We start from the raw sequence: 15175 nt of genomic DNA, 5'->3' as shown, positions 1-15175 counted from the left end.
CTACTACTCCAACATGTATCACCACAGATTCATTTTGCTTTTTGAACTTTACATAACAGAACCATACAATATATATTTTTGGTCTGGCTTCTTTTGCTCAACATTATGTTTGTGAAAGTCATCCACATTGTTGAATGTAGTTGTTCATTCACTTTCATTGTTGTAATAGTATTTAACTGTGTAAATACACCATAATAAATTCATCCATTCTACTTTTAATGGGTATTTGAATTATTTACTTTTGGGCAATTATAATAACGTTCGCTGCTATAAATATTATCCTACATGTCTCTGAATGTGTTTCTGTTAAAAATAAACCTTGTAGTAGGTTACCTGAATTATGCAGTACATTTATACAGGGTAGATATTTCCAAAGTGGTCATAACAACTTATTCCTACCAGTAGTACATATGCATTCCAGCATCTCAACATCCTTACCAAAATTTGGTTATGTTAGCACTTTTAATTTAATCCCCTCTGATTGAAATAAAGTGCTATTGCATGATGTTTTAATTTGCACTTTCTGATTACTAAGATTGATTAATTGTTTTAAAATTTAATTGGCTAATTGGTAATACTTTTTGGGAGAAGTGCATGTTCAGGTCTTTTGTAAATTTTCCACTGGGGTATCAGTGCAACGAAATAAGTACAAAAGTCAATTATAATGCACATGTAAGTTCTTAATATTGCCTTAGAAATGTTATTCATTAATCAATCTAAATTACAGAGTCCCGAATGAAGTTGTGACACAACCTAAATTACCATAAAATACTATTGATTTGCATGTTCTAATTTATTTAAATTCATTTACTGAATCTCCATTTGTGTACAATGAAAAGAAATGCTGGTTTAAATAATCTAGGATTATCCTATAATTCACAATAAAGCAGAATTATCTAATTTTTGCTGGACTAGGAAAGTTAATATAGGTATTGATTTGTGTATTTGCAGGTGTCAGCTAATGAAAATGTTATGCTTTAAAATGTATAGTAGATTACAAATAATTGTATACTCTTCAGCAATATCCATGGAAAGAAATTATTTTGTTTCTATCATCATCCTAGTCTCCCGAAATTTATCCTCAACTGAATAAAGAAGTTTCTGAAATGACTTTGGTACATAGTGATTAAGATTAGAAACATAAAACATTATGGAGAAAACTTTTCTGAGCCACTAATATTAAACCATGACTATTTTAGATTGTATAAAAACAATGTTGATGTTTTTTCCCCCTCAATTCTATAGACCAGTGGATCAGTGGAGAACAAATACTGTCGGAATATGAACTCTAATAATACAGATTCACCAAGCAGAACAAGATGCTGAAATAGTTTAAAGGATTTAAAAGATGTCAGGGATAGAACCTATTCTGCTGTATGGCTGTATGTCTGTCCATAGATACTGAATCCAAATTGCACAAAAACCAGAATGTTACAAAAGGAAATATTCATTGATATTGGAAATGAAATGAAAATATGAATTTTGATCAATGAAATTCAAATATCAATTTGAAAGGAAATGAAAGTGAAGGTGTATTAAATATCATGGCGAGATTTAAGGAATTTATCATGCTCTTTTCCCTCAATCTGGACACCATATTATAAATTTACTTCCTCTCCTTAAACTTATAAAATATATAAGAAACCGAGTCGATTTTCTTTTAAAACAAAATTCAGAAAATGGTTCAGCCAGTTCCCTTTGGTAAGATTTTCCCTTCTCTGATTCTAAGACTATCTCATGTAGCTTGCTTTGTATAATATAATAGCATGCATTTCAGTTTCCCCAAATCTTTTCATAACTAGGGCAAACAGGACCCTGGAGTGAGGGATGTAAGTCATCTGGGAGAAAGGGTAACCCACTGCTTGTAAGTAAACAAGCTATCAATTCTGTAAAGTTAGTTTAAGCATAAACAGCTCTTAGAGCTGAAACCGAGGGTCCTCATAATTTGATTTTATTTGTGACTATAGCTTTAGAAATCATTTTCTCTTCCTACACCTCCTAGACCTAGCTTCTCCCTGAGGCAGCAGAAGACAATAGGCCAAATGTGACTAGTGGTCACTAGGTCTGGACCTCTGGCAGGCTAAAGATAACATCTTGACCTAACTTATGTCAAATGAAGCCTATGCAAAATGACCCCCTGGCTATTTTTCCATGAAACCAGACAGAGGGATACCAAAGCAGACCTCAGAGCTGTCCTCAAGACCTGAAGAAATGATTTATTACCATTACTTCACCTCTGCCTAATCAAATCCTAACACAAGCTGAATACCTACCCCACAATGTCTTGTGATTTTGCCCCATTTAATTTGTAACCTACATGCCACACAGAATTGGGTCTTTCTGATCATGAGCTTGCCCACACTTCAGATTGGCCAGTTCTATAATAATAACCCACTTCTTTTCTTCACTGTGAACTCCTGCTTGAGCATTTCTCTCAGCCAGTGCACACAGGCAGATGGACTCAAAAAATTGGGTTTTAGTAACAAAGCAACTAAGATATGAGACAAAATATGAATATGGCTCATTGTGATGCACCCACCACACAAGCTTATGTGTGCACACACACATATCTAGCCTGTTACTTCCTCTACCATCAGAGGGAACAATCCAAGGCAGGTAAGCCTGTTCTTGGAATAGAAGGAATTCTATTCTGCCTCTACCACAGAAATGTAAAGGGGATGGTAATAACAAATTACAAAACTGAAATTACTTTAAATTGGTTATGACAGTCATTTATCTTTCACTATACAATTCTTAGATTTGATTTTTAAAATTTCTAATAAGAAACTCTTGGTTTTAAAATGGTGGAATAACTATGGCTGTATTCATTAGAAATCCACATATTTCCCAATTAGTTAGAACACCCAATTTATAGTGGCTTAAACAAATAGGGGTTTATTTTTGTCACATGAAGTTTATTTCTGTCACAAGAAGTCCAGAGGAGGGCAGTTGCTGGCAGTGACTCACCTAACTGTTCTTTTCAGGGACACTGCATTTATATTTCTGCTCTGCCATTCTTAACATATCAGTATTTTTCCTTATGCTTATCATCACTTCATGGTCATAAGATGGCTACTACAGCTCCACATATTACATTCATGTTGAAGACAGGAAATAAGAAAAAGCAGAACTAAACACATCTGTCCCATTTTATAACACAAGTAAAAGCTTCCCCAGAAAATATGCTTATTTCTCCCTGGCCAGAAGTATGTTCCATGGACAACTCTAGAACAAGGAAAGCTGAAAAAGTATTTAATTAGGTACACTGCCAACATGAACAAAATAGATATTGTTTAAGAAAAAAAGAAGGAAGACTACATATTGGATTGGCAGCTAAAAGTATCTGCAACAATGGCATTTCCCTCCTTCTTTCAAAAATCACAGAGGAAAAAAATATGAAAAAACATTTATGAGAACCTGATACTCAACAAGACTAGGCAATATCTATAACTCTGAGTCATATAAAAAGCTATCAAATATGTTCAGAATATAATCCAGGATTGCTCAAACACCAAGTTCTAGCAACAGCTGCATTTTTCAACAAAGCTAGAAGAAGAAAACTGTAACGGAGACAAATATATATTGTTTATTTGAAACAAAGGGAAAAAATGTGCTGATTAGAGAAAACAGACTGCCCGTAGAGGCATCTATGCTATTACATAACATATAAATTCATTAAAAAAAAAAAATGTTTTCTGCAAAACTGCACCAAAAATACAACAGAATTGGAGTTCTGGTCAAGACAGCAGAGTAGGTAAACACTGTGCTTTCCTCATCCTGTGACCACATTAAAATTACAAGTAAATTATAGAACAATCGACCTGGAGAACCATTTCAAGACTAGCTGAAAAGAAGTCCTATAATTAAGGATATAAAGAAGCAACCTCAACTGGTCAGAGAAGCGGAGATGCAAAACAGGCTGGCCCCATACCCACGTGTGATGGTAGAGAACTGGGACTGATATCTCAGTTGCAGAGGTCCTCCTGAAGAGCAAGGGGTCTCAGCCCCGCACTGAGGTCCACATCCCAAAGCACCAGTGTCAGGAAGAGAAGTCCCCACAACTACTGGCTGTGAAAATCAGTGGGGATTCCATCCATCCGGTGAGACTGAAGGCAGCTACAAACCCAGGCTTCCTCTTAAAGGGCCCACACACAGACTCTCTTATGCCCAGGAACTCAACCTGGACTCTGGCAGAGGGACTGAGGATCAAGAGGTAGCAAAGACATACAGGAAAAGACTGAATTGTGTGGCTACAGGGTAAGCTGGAGGGAAAGCTGCCATTGTCCCTGTATTGAGCTCACTTCTTGTGTAGCTGGAGGGCAGATGCCAAACTTCTTGTGTTGAGCCCTCCCCCAACGTGGTCAAATCTAAGCTTTCATTGGCCTGGTGAGATCTGCTCACTCCACCTTGGTGATTCCCTGGGACCCTGCACCACCCAACTTGCAAAACACCAGAGGTTTTTCCCTGGTTGGCAAGAAGCCAGTGTTGGCCCATGCTACAGTCTTTTCTAGAGAACTCTTAGGGGTCCACAGGCCCCTAAGGTAGGTGGCGACTGGCCTCAGTGGGCTCTGAAACTTTTGTGAAGTGAACCCAGGCTCAGGACTGGGGTCAAATCTGAATCTGCATTAACCCATTGTAAACCGCTCATCCCAATCTGGAACTCCATCCCGCCATATTATACACCACCAGAGGCTGTTTTGGCAACCTGCAGGTAGCCAGTATTCACTTGCATGGTCTTTCTTAAGGAGTCTTAGGCCCCATTTAGGTGGTAGCAGGCCTCAGGGTCCCCTGCACATTTGCTGAGCTACACTAGGCTTCGAATTGGTGATGGCCAGACTCGGTTTGCAGCATGGCCTGTCCAACACACCTCCAGGTCTAACATAGGCAACAACCAGCCACAGATCACTTTGTAGTTCCTACCAGGTAACCCTGGACCAGTCTCAGGCAGTGGCTGACTTTGGCCTATACAGGAGCCCCTCTCAAAGGGCCCTCAAACAAGCATACCTGGTAGTCAGGTTCAACCACAAGAGAACACCACCCAATTAGCCTCACAAGTGGTATACCCAAAGAATGTTCTTTGGAAGCACCAGAACCTGCTGAGGCAAATCCCATTCCATGAGATCAGACACCACAAAGCAGCTCATATGCTGTGGTCATGGCCATAGTCAGTCAACGTGAGAGTCAATCCCACCCACTAAAATGCCAACAGCAATCAAAGCTCAATTACCAAAGGAGGGCACACACAACCCACACAGGGGATATCCCTGGAGCATCCAGCTTAGGTGATGAAGAAGACAGAGCCACTGGGCCCCACTGGACATATACTACATAAGATCAGCCTACAAAAATGGGGATACATAGCAGATCTACCTAATACATAGAAACAAATAGAGAGGCAGCCAAAATGAGGAAACAAACAAACAAAAAAAAACATGTCTCAAATGAAAGAACAGGACAAAACTCCAAGAAAAGAAGTAAATGAAATGGAGGCAAGCAGTCTACCATGTAAAAACTGTAAAACACTGGTTATAAAGATGCTTAAGAAATTTAGTGAGAACATCAACAAAGAGATAGTAAGCATTAAAAAAATACACAAAACCATAAAAAAGAACCAGTCATAAATCAAGAATACAATAATGAAATGAAGAATACAATGGAAAGAATCAAGAGCAGATTAAATGAAGAAGAGAGTTGAATCAGTGATTGAGAAGACAAGGTATCAAATAGCCAAAGGAAAAAAAAAATTTAAATGAGATAGTTTAAGGGACCTCTGAAACAACATCAAGCATAAAATCATTTGCATCATAGAGGAACTAGAAGGAGAAAGAACAAGAGATTGACAACATATTTGAAGAACGGTGATGAAAGACTTCCCTAACCTGGTAAAGGAAATAGACATGCAAATCCAAGAAGTGTAGAGATACCAAACAAGATAAACCCAAACAAACACACACCAAGACACATTATAATTAAAATACTAAAGGTTAAAGACAAACAGAGAATCTAAAATGCAGCAAGAGACAAGTAACTAGTTACCTACAAGGGAGTTCCCATAAGACTGTCAGCTGATTTCTCAACAGAAACTTTGAAGGCTGGAAGGGATTGGCTGGAAATATTCAAAGTGATAAAAAGCACGGACCCACAACCAAGTTTACCATTTAAAACTGAAGGGGAGATAAACAGCCTCCTAGACAAGAAAAGCTAAAGAAATCCATCACCACCAAACCAGTATTATAAGAAATGCAATAACTGCTTTAAATGTAAATGGATTAAATGCTCCAATCAAAAGACATGGGGATAAGAAAACAAGACCCATACATATGCTGTCTATTAGAGACTCACTTCATATCAAAAGACGCACACATGCTGAAAGTAAAGGGATAGAAAAAAATATTTCGTGCAAATAGATTTAAAAAGAGCTGGGATAGCAAGACTTAATCAGACAAAATAAAGTTTAAAACAAAGCCTATAATAAGAAAGAAAGAAGGATATTTCATAATAATAAAGCGGTCAATACAACAAGAAGATATAACACTTGTAAACATTTATGCACCCAATGTAGGAGCACCTAAAAACATAAAGCAAATATTAACTGACATAAAGGGAGAGAGTGACAGTAATACAGTCATAGTAGGGGACTTTAACACTCCAGTGACATCAAGGGTTAGATCTTCCAAACAGGAAATCAACAAGGAAACTAAAACCTTAAATGACATACTAGACAAGATAAATTTAGTTGATATTTTTAGAGCATTTCACCTAAAAGCAGCAGAATATACATTTTTTTCAAGTGCACATGGAAAATTTCCAAGACAGATCACATGTCAGGCCACAAAACACAGATCAATAAATTTAAGAATACTGAAATCATACCAAGCATTTTCTCCAATCATAATGGTATGAAACTAGAAATCAATTACAAGAAAAAAAAACCCCACAAACATAAGAGTCTAAGTAACATGCTAGTAAACAATAAATGGGTTAACAATGAGATCAAGGAAGATAATCGAAAGATACCTTGAGACAAATGAAAACAAAAACACAATGACCCAAAATCTATGAGACAGAGAAAAAGCGGTCCTAAGATGGAAATTCAGAGCAATACGGGCCTACCTCAAGAACAAGAAAAATATGAAATATTCTGACCTTATGCCTAACAGAGCTAGAAAAATAAGGAAGGAAATAATAAAGATCAGAGCAGAAATAAACAAAATAGAGTTTAAAAACCAATACAAAACATCAATAAAACCAAGAGCTGGTTCTTTGAAAAACAAACAAAATTAATAAATCTTTAACCAGACTCATCAAGGAAAAAGAGAATCCAAATAAATAAAATCAGAAATGAAAGTGAAGAAGTGACAACTGACACAACAAAAGAATTACAAAGAATTATAAGAAAATACTGCAGATATATGCCAACAAATTTGACAATCTGGAAGAAATGAATAAATTCCTAGAAACATACATTCTTCCAAGACTGAATCAGAAAGAAACAAAATCTGAACAGATCAATTACTACTAACAAAATTGAATCAGTAATCAAAAACCTCCCCAGAAACAAGTCCTGGACCTAATGACTTCACAAGTGAAGTCTACCAAACATTCAAAGAAGAATTAACACCTACCCTTCTCAAGCTATTCAAAAAAATTTAAGAGGATGGAAGGCTCCCAGCCTCATTTTATGAGGCCACCATTACCTTGGTTCCAAAGCCAGACTAAGACATTACAAAATAAAAATAAAAAATTATAGGCCGATACACTTAATAAACATAGATGCAAAAATCCTCAACAAAATATTTCAAACGAATTTAACAATACACATACCATAATTAAATGAGATTTTTTTCCTGGGATGCAAGGTTGGTTCAATATTCGCAAATCAATTAATATGATATGCCAAGTAAACAAAATGAAGTCTAAAAATCATATGATCATCTCAGTACATGCAGAAAAAGTATTCAACAAAATCCAGTATCCATTTATGATAAAAATTTTCAGCAAAGTGGGAATAGAGGGAACATACTTCAACATAATAAGGCCATATATGACAAACCCACAGCTAACATCATATTCAATGGGGAAAACCTAAAAGCGTTTTCTTTAAGATCAGGAACAAGACAAAGATGTCCATTTTCACCACTTGTATTCAACATAGTATTGGAAGTCCTAGCCACAGGAAGCAGACAAGAAAAAATAATGAAAGGTATCCAAATTGGAAAGGAAGAAGTAAAACTATCATTATTTGCAGATGACATGATACCATATATTTAGAACCCTAAAGAGTCCACCAAAAGAAAACTTAGCACTGATAAATGAATTCAGTAAAGTAGCAAGACACAAAATAGTATTCACAAATTAGTTGCATTTCTATACACCAATATAATGAATTATCAGAAAGAAAAATTAAGAAAACAATTCCATTTACAATTGCATCAGTAAAAATAAAACACCTAGGAATAAATTTAACCAAAGAGATAAAAGACTTATACTAGGAAAATTATGAGACATTGAAGAAAGGCACTGAAGACGATACAAACAAATGGAAGTATATACTGTGCTCACGGATAGGAAGAATTAACATCATTAAAATGTCCATACTACCCAAAGCAATCTAGACATTCAATGCAATCCCTATCAAAATACCAGCAGCATTTTTCACAGAATTAGAATAAATAATCTTAAATTTTATATGAAACAACAGAAGACCCCAAATAACCACAGCAACCTTGAGAAAAAAGAACGAAGTAAGAGGTATCAGAATACCTAATATCAAACTGTACTACAAAGCTATCATAATCAAAACAGCACGGTACTGGGATAAAAAACAGGCACATAGATCAATCAAATAGAATAAAGAGCTCAGAAATACACCCACGCCTATATTGTCAATTAATCTATAACAAAGGAGGCAAGAATTTACAATGGAGTGAAGACAGTCTCTTCAATAAATGGTGTTGGGAAAACTGGACAGACATATGCAAAGAAAATGAAACTAAATCACTTCCTTACACTGTATGTAAGAATAAACTCAAAATGGATTAAAACTTAAATGTAAGACCTAAAATTCCTAGAAGAAAACAGTAAACTCTCTGACAAGTGCTCTTAGTTTTCTGATATGTCACCTAGGGCAAGGGAAAGGGAAAAAAATAAACAAATGGGACTATATCAAACTAAAAAATTTCCACACAGCAAAGGAAACCATCAAGAAAATAGAAAGACAACGTACTGAATGAGAGGAGATATTTGCAATGATATATACAACAAGGAGTTAATATCCAAAATTTATAAAGAACTCACGCAACAAAACACTAAAAAAACTAACAACCCAACTTAAAAATGGGCAGAGGATCTGAATAGACATTTCTCCAAAAAGTCAATAGATATATAAAAAGATGTTCAACGTCACTAATCATCAGAGAAATGCAAGTTAAAACCACAATGAGATATCACCTCACACCTGTCAGAATGGCTATCATCAGTAAATCAACAAACCGCAAGGATGTGAAGAAAGGGGAACCCTTGAACACTGTTGGTGGGATTGCAAATTAGTGCAGCTGCTATGGAGAACAGTATGGAGGTTCCTCAGAAAATTAAAGATAGGACGACCTTATGACCCAACAATTCCACTTCTGGATATTTATCCAACAAAATCCAAAACACTAATTCAAAAAGATATATGCACCCCTATGTTTACTTCAGCATTATTTACAATAGCAAAGATATGGAAGCAATCTAAGTGCCCATTAATAGACAACTGGATAAAGAAGAAGTGAATGAATGAAATATTATCAGGCCATAAAAAAGAATGAAGTCTTACCATTTGCAACAACATAGATGGACCTAGAAGGTGTTATGCTAAGTGAAATAAGTCAGATAGAGAAGGGCAATTACCATATAATCTCACTTATATGTGAAATCTAAAAAACAAAATAAGTGAACAAACACAACAGAAATAGACTCATAGATGCAGGGAACAAATTGATGGTCACCAGATAACAGAGGATTGGGGGGTAGGATGAGAAATGTGAAGGGATTAAGAAGTGCAAATTGGTAGTAACAAAATAGTCATGGGATGTAAAGCATAAGAAATATAGTCAATAATATGGTAATAACTATATATAGTGCCAGGTGGGGACTAGTCAGGGGGATCACTTCATAAATTATATAAATATCTATGCTGTACACCTGAAACTAATATAAAATAATATTGAAAATCAACTGCAATTGAAAAATTAAAAAAAAGGTGGGGGTGAAGGAGAATAAGAGGTTCAAATTTCCATGTATAAAACAAGTCTTGGGGATGAATGTATAGCATAGGAAATATAGTCAATAATACTGTGATAGCATTGAATGGTTGTCAGATGGTTTCTGGACTTATCGCGATGATCATTTCTTTATGTATATAAATGTTGAATAATATGGTGTATACATGAAACTAATATAACATTGTATGTTAGCTATATTTGAATAAAAATCTTTAAAAAATAAAAAAAAATTACCAGGGCTTTAAAGAGGAAAAAAAGGATTTATGGAGAAAATAAAGCTACTGGGTAGACTATTTAAAATCTATACAACTTTGCCACCAGAGCACTAATAACACTATAGCACCCTGGTAAAATACACAAGGATAATCAAAACAACATTAAATAAATATTAAACATAGGATTTTACCTTAGACAGGTGAAACTATCTTGTTAGAAAGAGGCATAAAGAAAGGGTGAGGCATGAATCTATTCATCTACACCAGTGATCAAATAATACCCAAAACCAGAATTTGCAGCTACCAGTGTGGTTAATCCCACTTGCTCCACCTTGGACCCATGCACTCAAAATTTCCACAGAAGATGGCACCTCCAATTTCTCACCTGCTGTCTAGGTTCGTCAATCTCCTTCTCCAAATCCCCCAGCACAGTCACTACCTCCTCTCCACTCTCAGGATTGTGCTCCCACACCCAAACCTGGAGCTCCTCAGGCAAAATGGTCAGGAACTGCTCCAGCAACAACGATTCCAAGATCTGCTCTTTGGTATGTATCTCTGGGCTCAGCCACTGATGGCAAAGTTCCTGCAGTTGGTTCAGAGCCTTGCTGGGTCCAGGTGTCTCCTCATAGCAGAACGGCCTGAAACGCTGAGGAGAGAGTTCTCTGGTATGAGACAAATTCTTCTGTAGGCAGGATTCTTGATCCCAAACATGACCTTCTTCTTTAACCTTTACTTTGATAATCTCTCCTTGTTCCTCTGAAGCCTGGCCAGCCAAAGCTGGGCCATTGAGGTTGCCGCCATTCTGAATTTGAACAGCTCAGAGGAAGGCTCTCTCCAATTTGGGTCTAGTCAGATGGGTAATTTTACCTGAGGTTCCCACCTAATCTTTGGTCAGAAAGTCTTCAGTATAAAAAAAATTAAAAAATAAAACAACAACAACAAAAAAAAACACTGTTGACACAGAAAAATTACAGACGCAGTTTAAAAAAAAAAATTTGTTTACAACACAGGGCAGTTAATCAAGCAATTCTGACAAGACCAGAAATAGTACAGAACTACTCACTAAAAGGTGCAGGGTCACAAACTGAGCGACAGGTTACTTGCAAGACAGAAAACAGGTTTTCAAGGATACTTTGCTCCTAATTTAAGCGTGGTTACACAAGCCAAGCAAGGAAACCAGAGACAGGGTCGCTCAGAGTTCCCTGCAGGCCTGGCCCGCGGAGAGAGGGGCTTCTTCCACACCACAAGCTGTCAGCAGAGGAGGTCGGTCCGATTGTCGCCGCGCAGACTGACCCTTCCCCTCGACCGCAGCTTCCGCCTCGGAGGAACTCTGACCCTCTAACAAAAAGCCTGAGGAGTTGGCGTAGGGCAGCCCTCCCAGACGGAGGCGTCGGCTCCTCGAACACCCCCAACGCAAGCCACTTTTCGTTCCCGCCCGGCTGGGTGAGACGCGCAAACTTCCGGTCCGCTCTAGGATGCCCGGTGGTACAATCATCTCGGTGGTCGTGATAACGCCGGTTGGTAAACCCAAGGAGGCAAGTTCTCCGTAAACTGTACAGAGACTTAACTCCCGAGTTACTCAGTTATCTGTCATCAGTGGACAGAGTCACGATGTGAGCAGAGCTGGTATAGAGGCTGCCCTGGGCTTCCATGTCTCGGTGATAAACCGCCGTCCGCAGTCAGATTAGCGGTACTCAACGCGGCATTCTAAAGACAAAACTAGAAGAGCTTCCCAAATCAGTTAGTTTGTAGGTTCCCCTCTGAACTTTATCTAGTTAGTTTAGGGCCAATCTTTCCTTTCCAGGTCACTGTAAGTCAGATTTGAAAACGAACTGTGAAATCTAGTCCCATCTTTCCATTTTATAGATGGGGAAACCAAGATCCATAGAAAATGAGCTTCTCCCTAATCCCAGTAATAGCTATTTTTGCTCCTTCTGGTCCTATGAGTTGTGACTGTAAGTGGTGTGGGAAACTGGCCCCCAGAAAACTGACGAGAAAAATCTGACGTCTCTTCAGAGCCTAGTAAGTCACTTAAGTGTGGAGCAACCAGAAAATTCCCACCTGACACATGCTCCTTCAGGCAGCGCCAAGGCAAGGTATGTGAAGGTGCACGGAGCTGGCAGTGTTAGAGTGGATGGAGTTAACTAAAGAGAAAACGCCCTTGGCAAGAGGAAATGGCTGCTACCAGAGGTCTGAAAGTGCAGGAATCACTGCAAGTGTCACCCTTGATTCGTCTTCCTCCTCCTCATCACAGCCTTGTTTAGAACACTCAATAAATAATAGATGCCCAAGGAATATTTGTTTAATTGCTTAATGGCTCCACTTCCCTACTCTCTCTTTCCTCCTACTTCACTCATATTTTGGCATTTCTTATTTGAAAGGCTTTGAAGAATCAGATTTCTTTTGGAAATTTCTAAATCAAAAATTCTTACCCTCAGTGTCTGTGAATTGTCTTGAGTGAGTCACTAAACCCAGTGAAATTGTATATAAATTTTTTGTCTATATGCCTGAGGCATCAGATCTTCAAAGGACAGAGATGCAGCCTCCTCATTTATTTTCCTAGCCACTATGAACACATTGCGCTTATATTTGGTGGTTGTCCCCTGATCAACCGTTAAGCCTTTGCAGTCAGTGATTCTGTCTTCTACCTCTTTCATTTTCTACACAGTATGATCACGGCCATGCTGAGCACAGCAGTAGGCAGTCAACATGGAGTAAACATGATTTCTAAATCCTCTACTGAAGGACATTGACTTTTTTGGTAGATTTGCACTTTTAATTACTAAAGTGATATATACCTGTAACAAACTGTATGTATCGCAAAAGTGAGCATGGCAAAAAGTAAAAATCTCCATCCTGAAATTTATTTCACAGAAAAATTCATGCCAAGAGTTTGGTATATAGTCTTCGAACTTATTTAAAATTGAATACATAAATTCACAATTTGTGACTTATGAAAATTAGATCATGCTATATATTACAATCAAGCAAATTGTTCAGTTTTGTTTGTTTGAAACTTAAACTAAAACTGCCAAGCCAACATGTGAGTACCTACATATCCCATTTTTTTTAGTAGCTGTATATTATTTCTTTTAAATGGATGGGCATATTTTCAAGTTTTTGACATTGCAAAATATTACGATGAACATCCTTAGACATATATTTTTATTTTTTATTGTATTTCTGTAGGATGGCTTTTTAAAAGAAAAAATTGGTGAGCTAGAGGTTATTTTGTTAGATATTGCCAAACTGCCCTTCAGAGGAGTATTTATCATGTGCCTCACTAAGTGTAAGACCACTCACTTTTACAGGCTCTTTCCCAAGGCCCTGGCACTGCCTTGTATGAACATGCTTTCTTAAAATTTGCAAAAGTATATTATAATTAAAATTAGTTAAAACTGCTGCCCCTTTCTATTCCAATTTATTCTCAGATACCTTATATATGACTTGGAGTAGCCATATCTAATTTTGTAGCTATTCTTTTTCTTAAAGAGGACCCTCTAAGTTATGTAAGCTTCAGGCCTCACAAAACCTGGATCTGCTCTGCTGTTTTCCAAAAGCTAATTTATGCTCCCAACAGAAGTGCAAGAGTGTTCCAATTGTCCTGAATTACATTTTGCCTATTGTCTCTTCTTCAGCAATAACAAAGCATTAGATTTTATTATCAGATTGATCTAATTGAATCCAGACCTAACTCTTCTGGGTTAGAGCTGCCGTAGTTATCCAGGAAGTACTTAAGTAACAACTAGGATTGTGCACGTTATTTTTACATTGGTCCTATGGTGTAATGGTTAGCACTCTGGACTTTGACCACAGCCATTCAAGGTCAAATCTCCATGGGACCTCTTAAGAGAACCTTTTATATGTTCTTGAGATGGCATATGAACATGAAATAACATTCCTCTGCTTTACACATTTGTAGTCCTATGCAGCACTATTCCATTCTCCTCAGTTCAAACAGAAGAACCAAATACTTTCAAGTGGGAAGTAACGAATTCCTTCGAATTCAGCTTTCAAAGCACACAAAAAAGTTTACCAGCAAGGAGACTGACTAGAAATGGGCGTTACTCTCAGCGACCTCAGGAACTTTTCAGTGGCGGGGCGGAGAAACTCTAGCAGCGCAAGAAGTCCTGTGATGGAGACAACACTGCCTCAAAATCTCCAAGTACAACGGCCTGTCGGCGGTTCCTAAGTCTAAACCCCATCCATGCTCGGAGTTGCACTTTCTTCCCTGTGAACTTTCATATCCTGGCTCTCTTCTCACCCTTCTCAACATCTCCATTTCACCGAGACTATTCACGCTGGTATGCTTTGTAGGAACAAAGTTCTCTTTCTCACCACCTACCGCAAACTGTAAAGCCTGCCTTGGAGACTCCTCGAAAGCCAACAGCTGCGGAATGCGCGGTCCCAGCGTTCTAAGCCGTCCTAGCGCTCCAGTTGGAGAGAAACTCCGGGTGGGTCGCTGGCATTACCAATTCAATACGAATCGCCACATTTGTTGTGGGAAAAGCTCAAAGAAAAGTCTGCACGCGGTGGAGGGGCCTAAGGAGGAACAAGACCTGTGCCCCTGAAAAATGTGCAGGCAGGGAATGAGTGGAGATAAAGGTACTCAAACCTGGAAAATCTGGATAGTTCTGGGTAGACACTTATTTTGCCGTTAGAATCATGAAAGAAACGTGGACCAGAGGAAAGAGA

The 15175-nt window shown here is 37.8% G+C and overlaps 1 protein-coding gene across 1 annotated transcript in view; it reads right to left on the bottom strand.

Annotated features, from left to right (window-relative positions):
- Positions 1-11975, bottom strand: part of ZBED9 (zinc finger BED-type containing 9) — a 33535-nt gene extending 21560 nt beyond the window's left edge. The window contains 2 exon segments of the mRNA XM_025044336.1: positions 10866-11282; positions 11691-11975. Coding sequence (XP_024900104.1) covers positions 10866-11282; positions 11691-11975 — 702 coding nt within the window.
- Positions 11976-15175: the final 3200 nt, after the last annotated feature.

The sequence above is a fragment of the Pteropus alecto genome, unplaced genomic scaffold (assembly GCF_000325575.1).
Source record: "Pteropus alecto unplaced genomic scaffold, ASM32557v1 scaffold173, whole genome shotgun sequence".
Classification (NCBI taxonomy): Eukaryota; Metazoa; Chordata; class Mammalia; order Chiroptera; family Pteropodidae; genus Pteropus; species Pteropus alecto.
The sequence above is the reverse complement of the archived record's forward strand: the minus strand, read 5'-3'. Positions and strand labels throughout refer to the sequence as shown.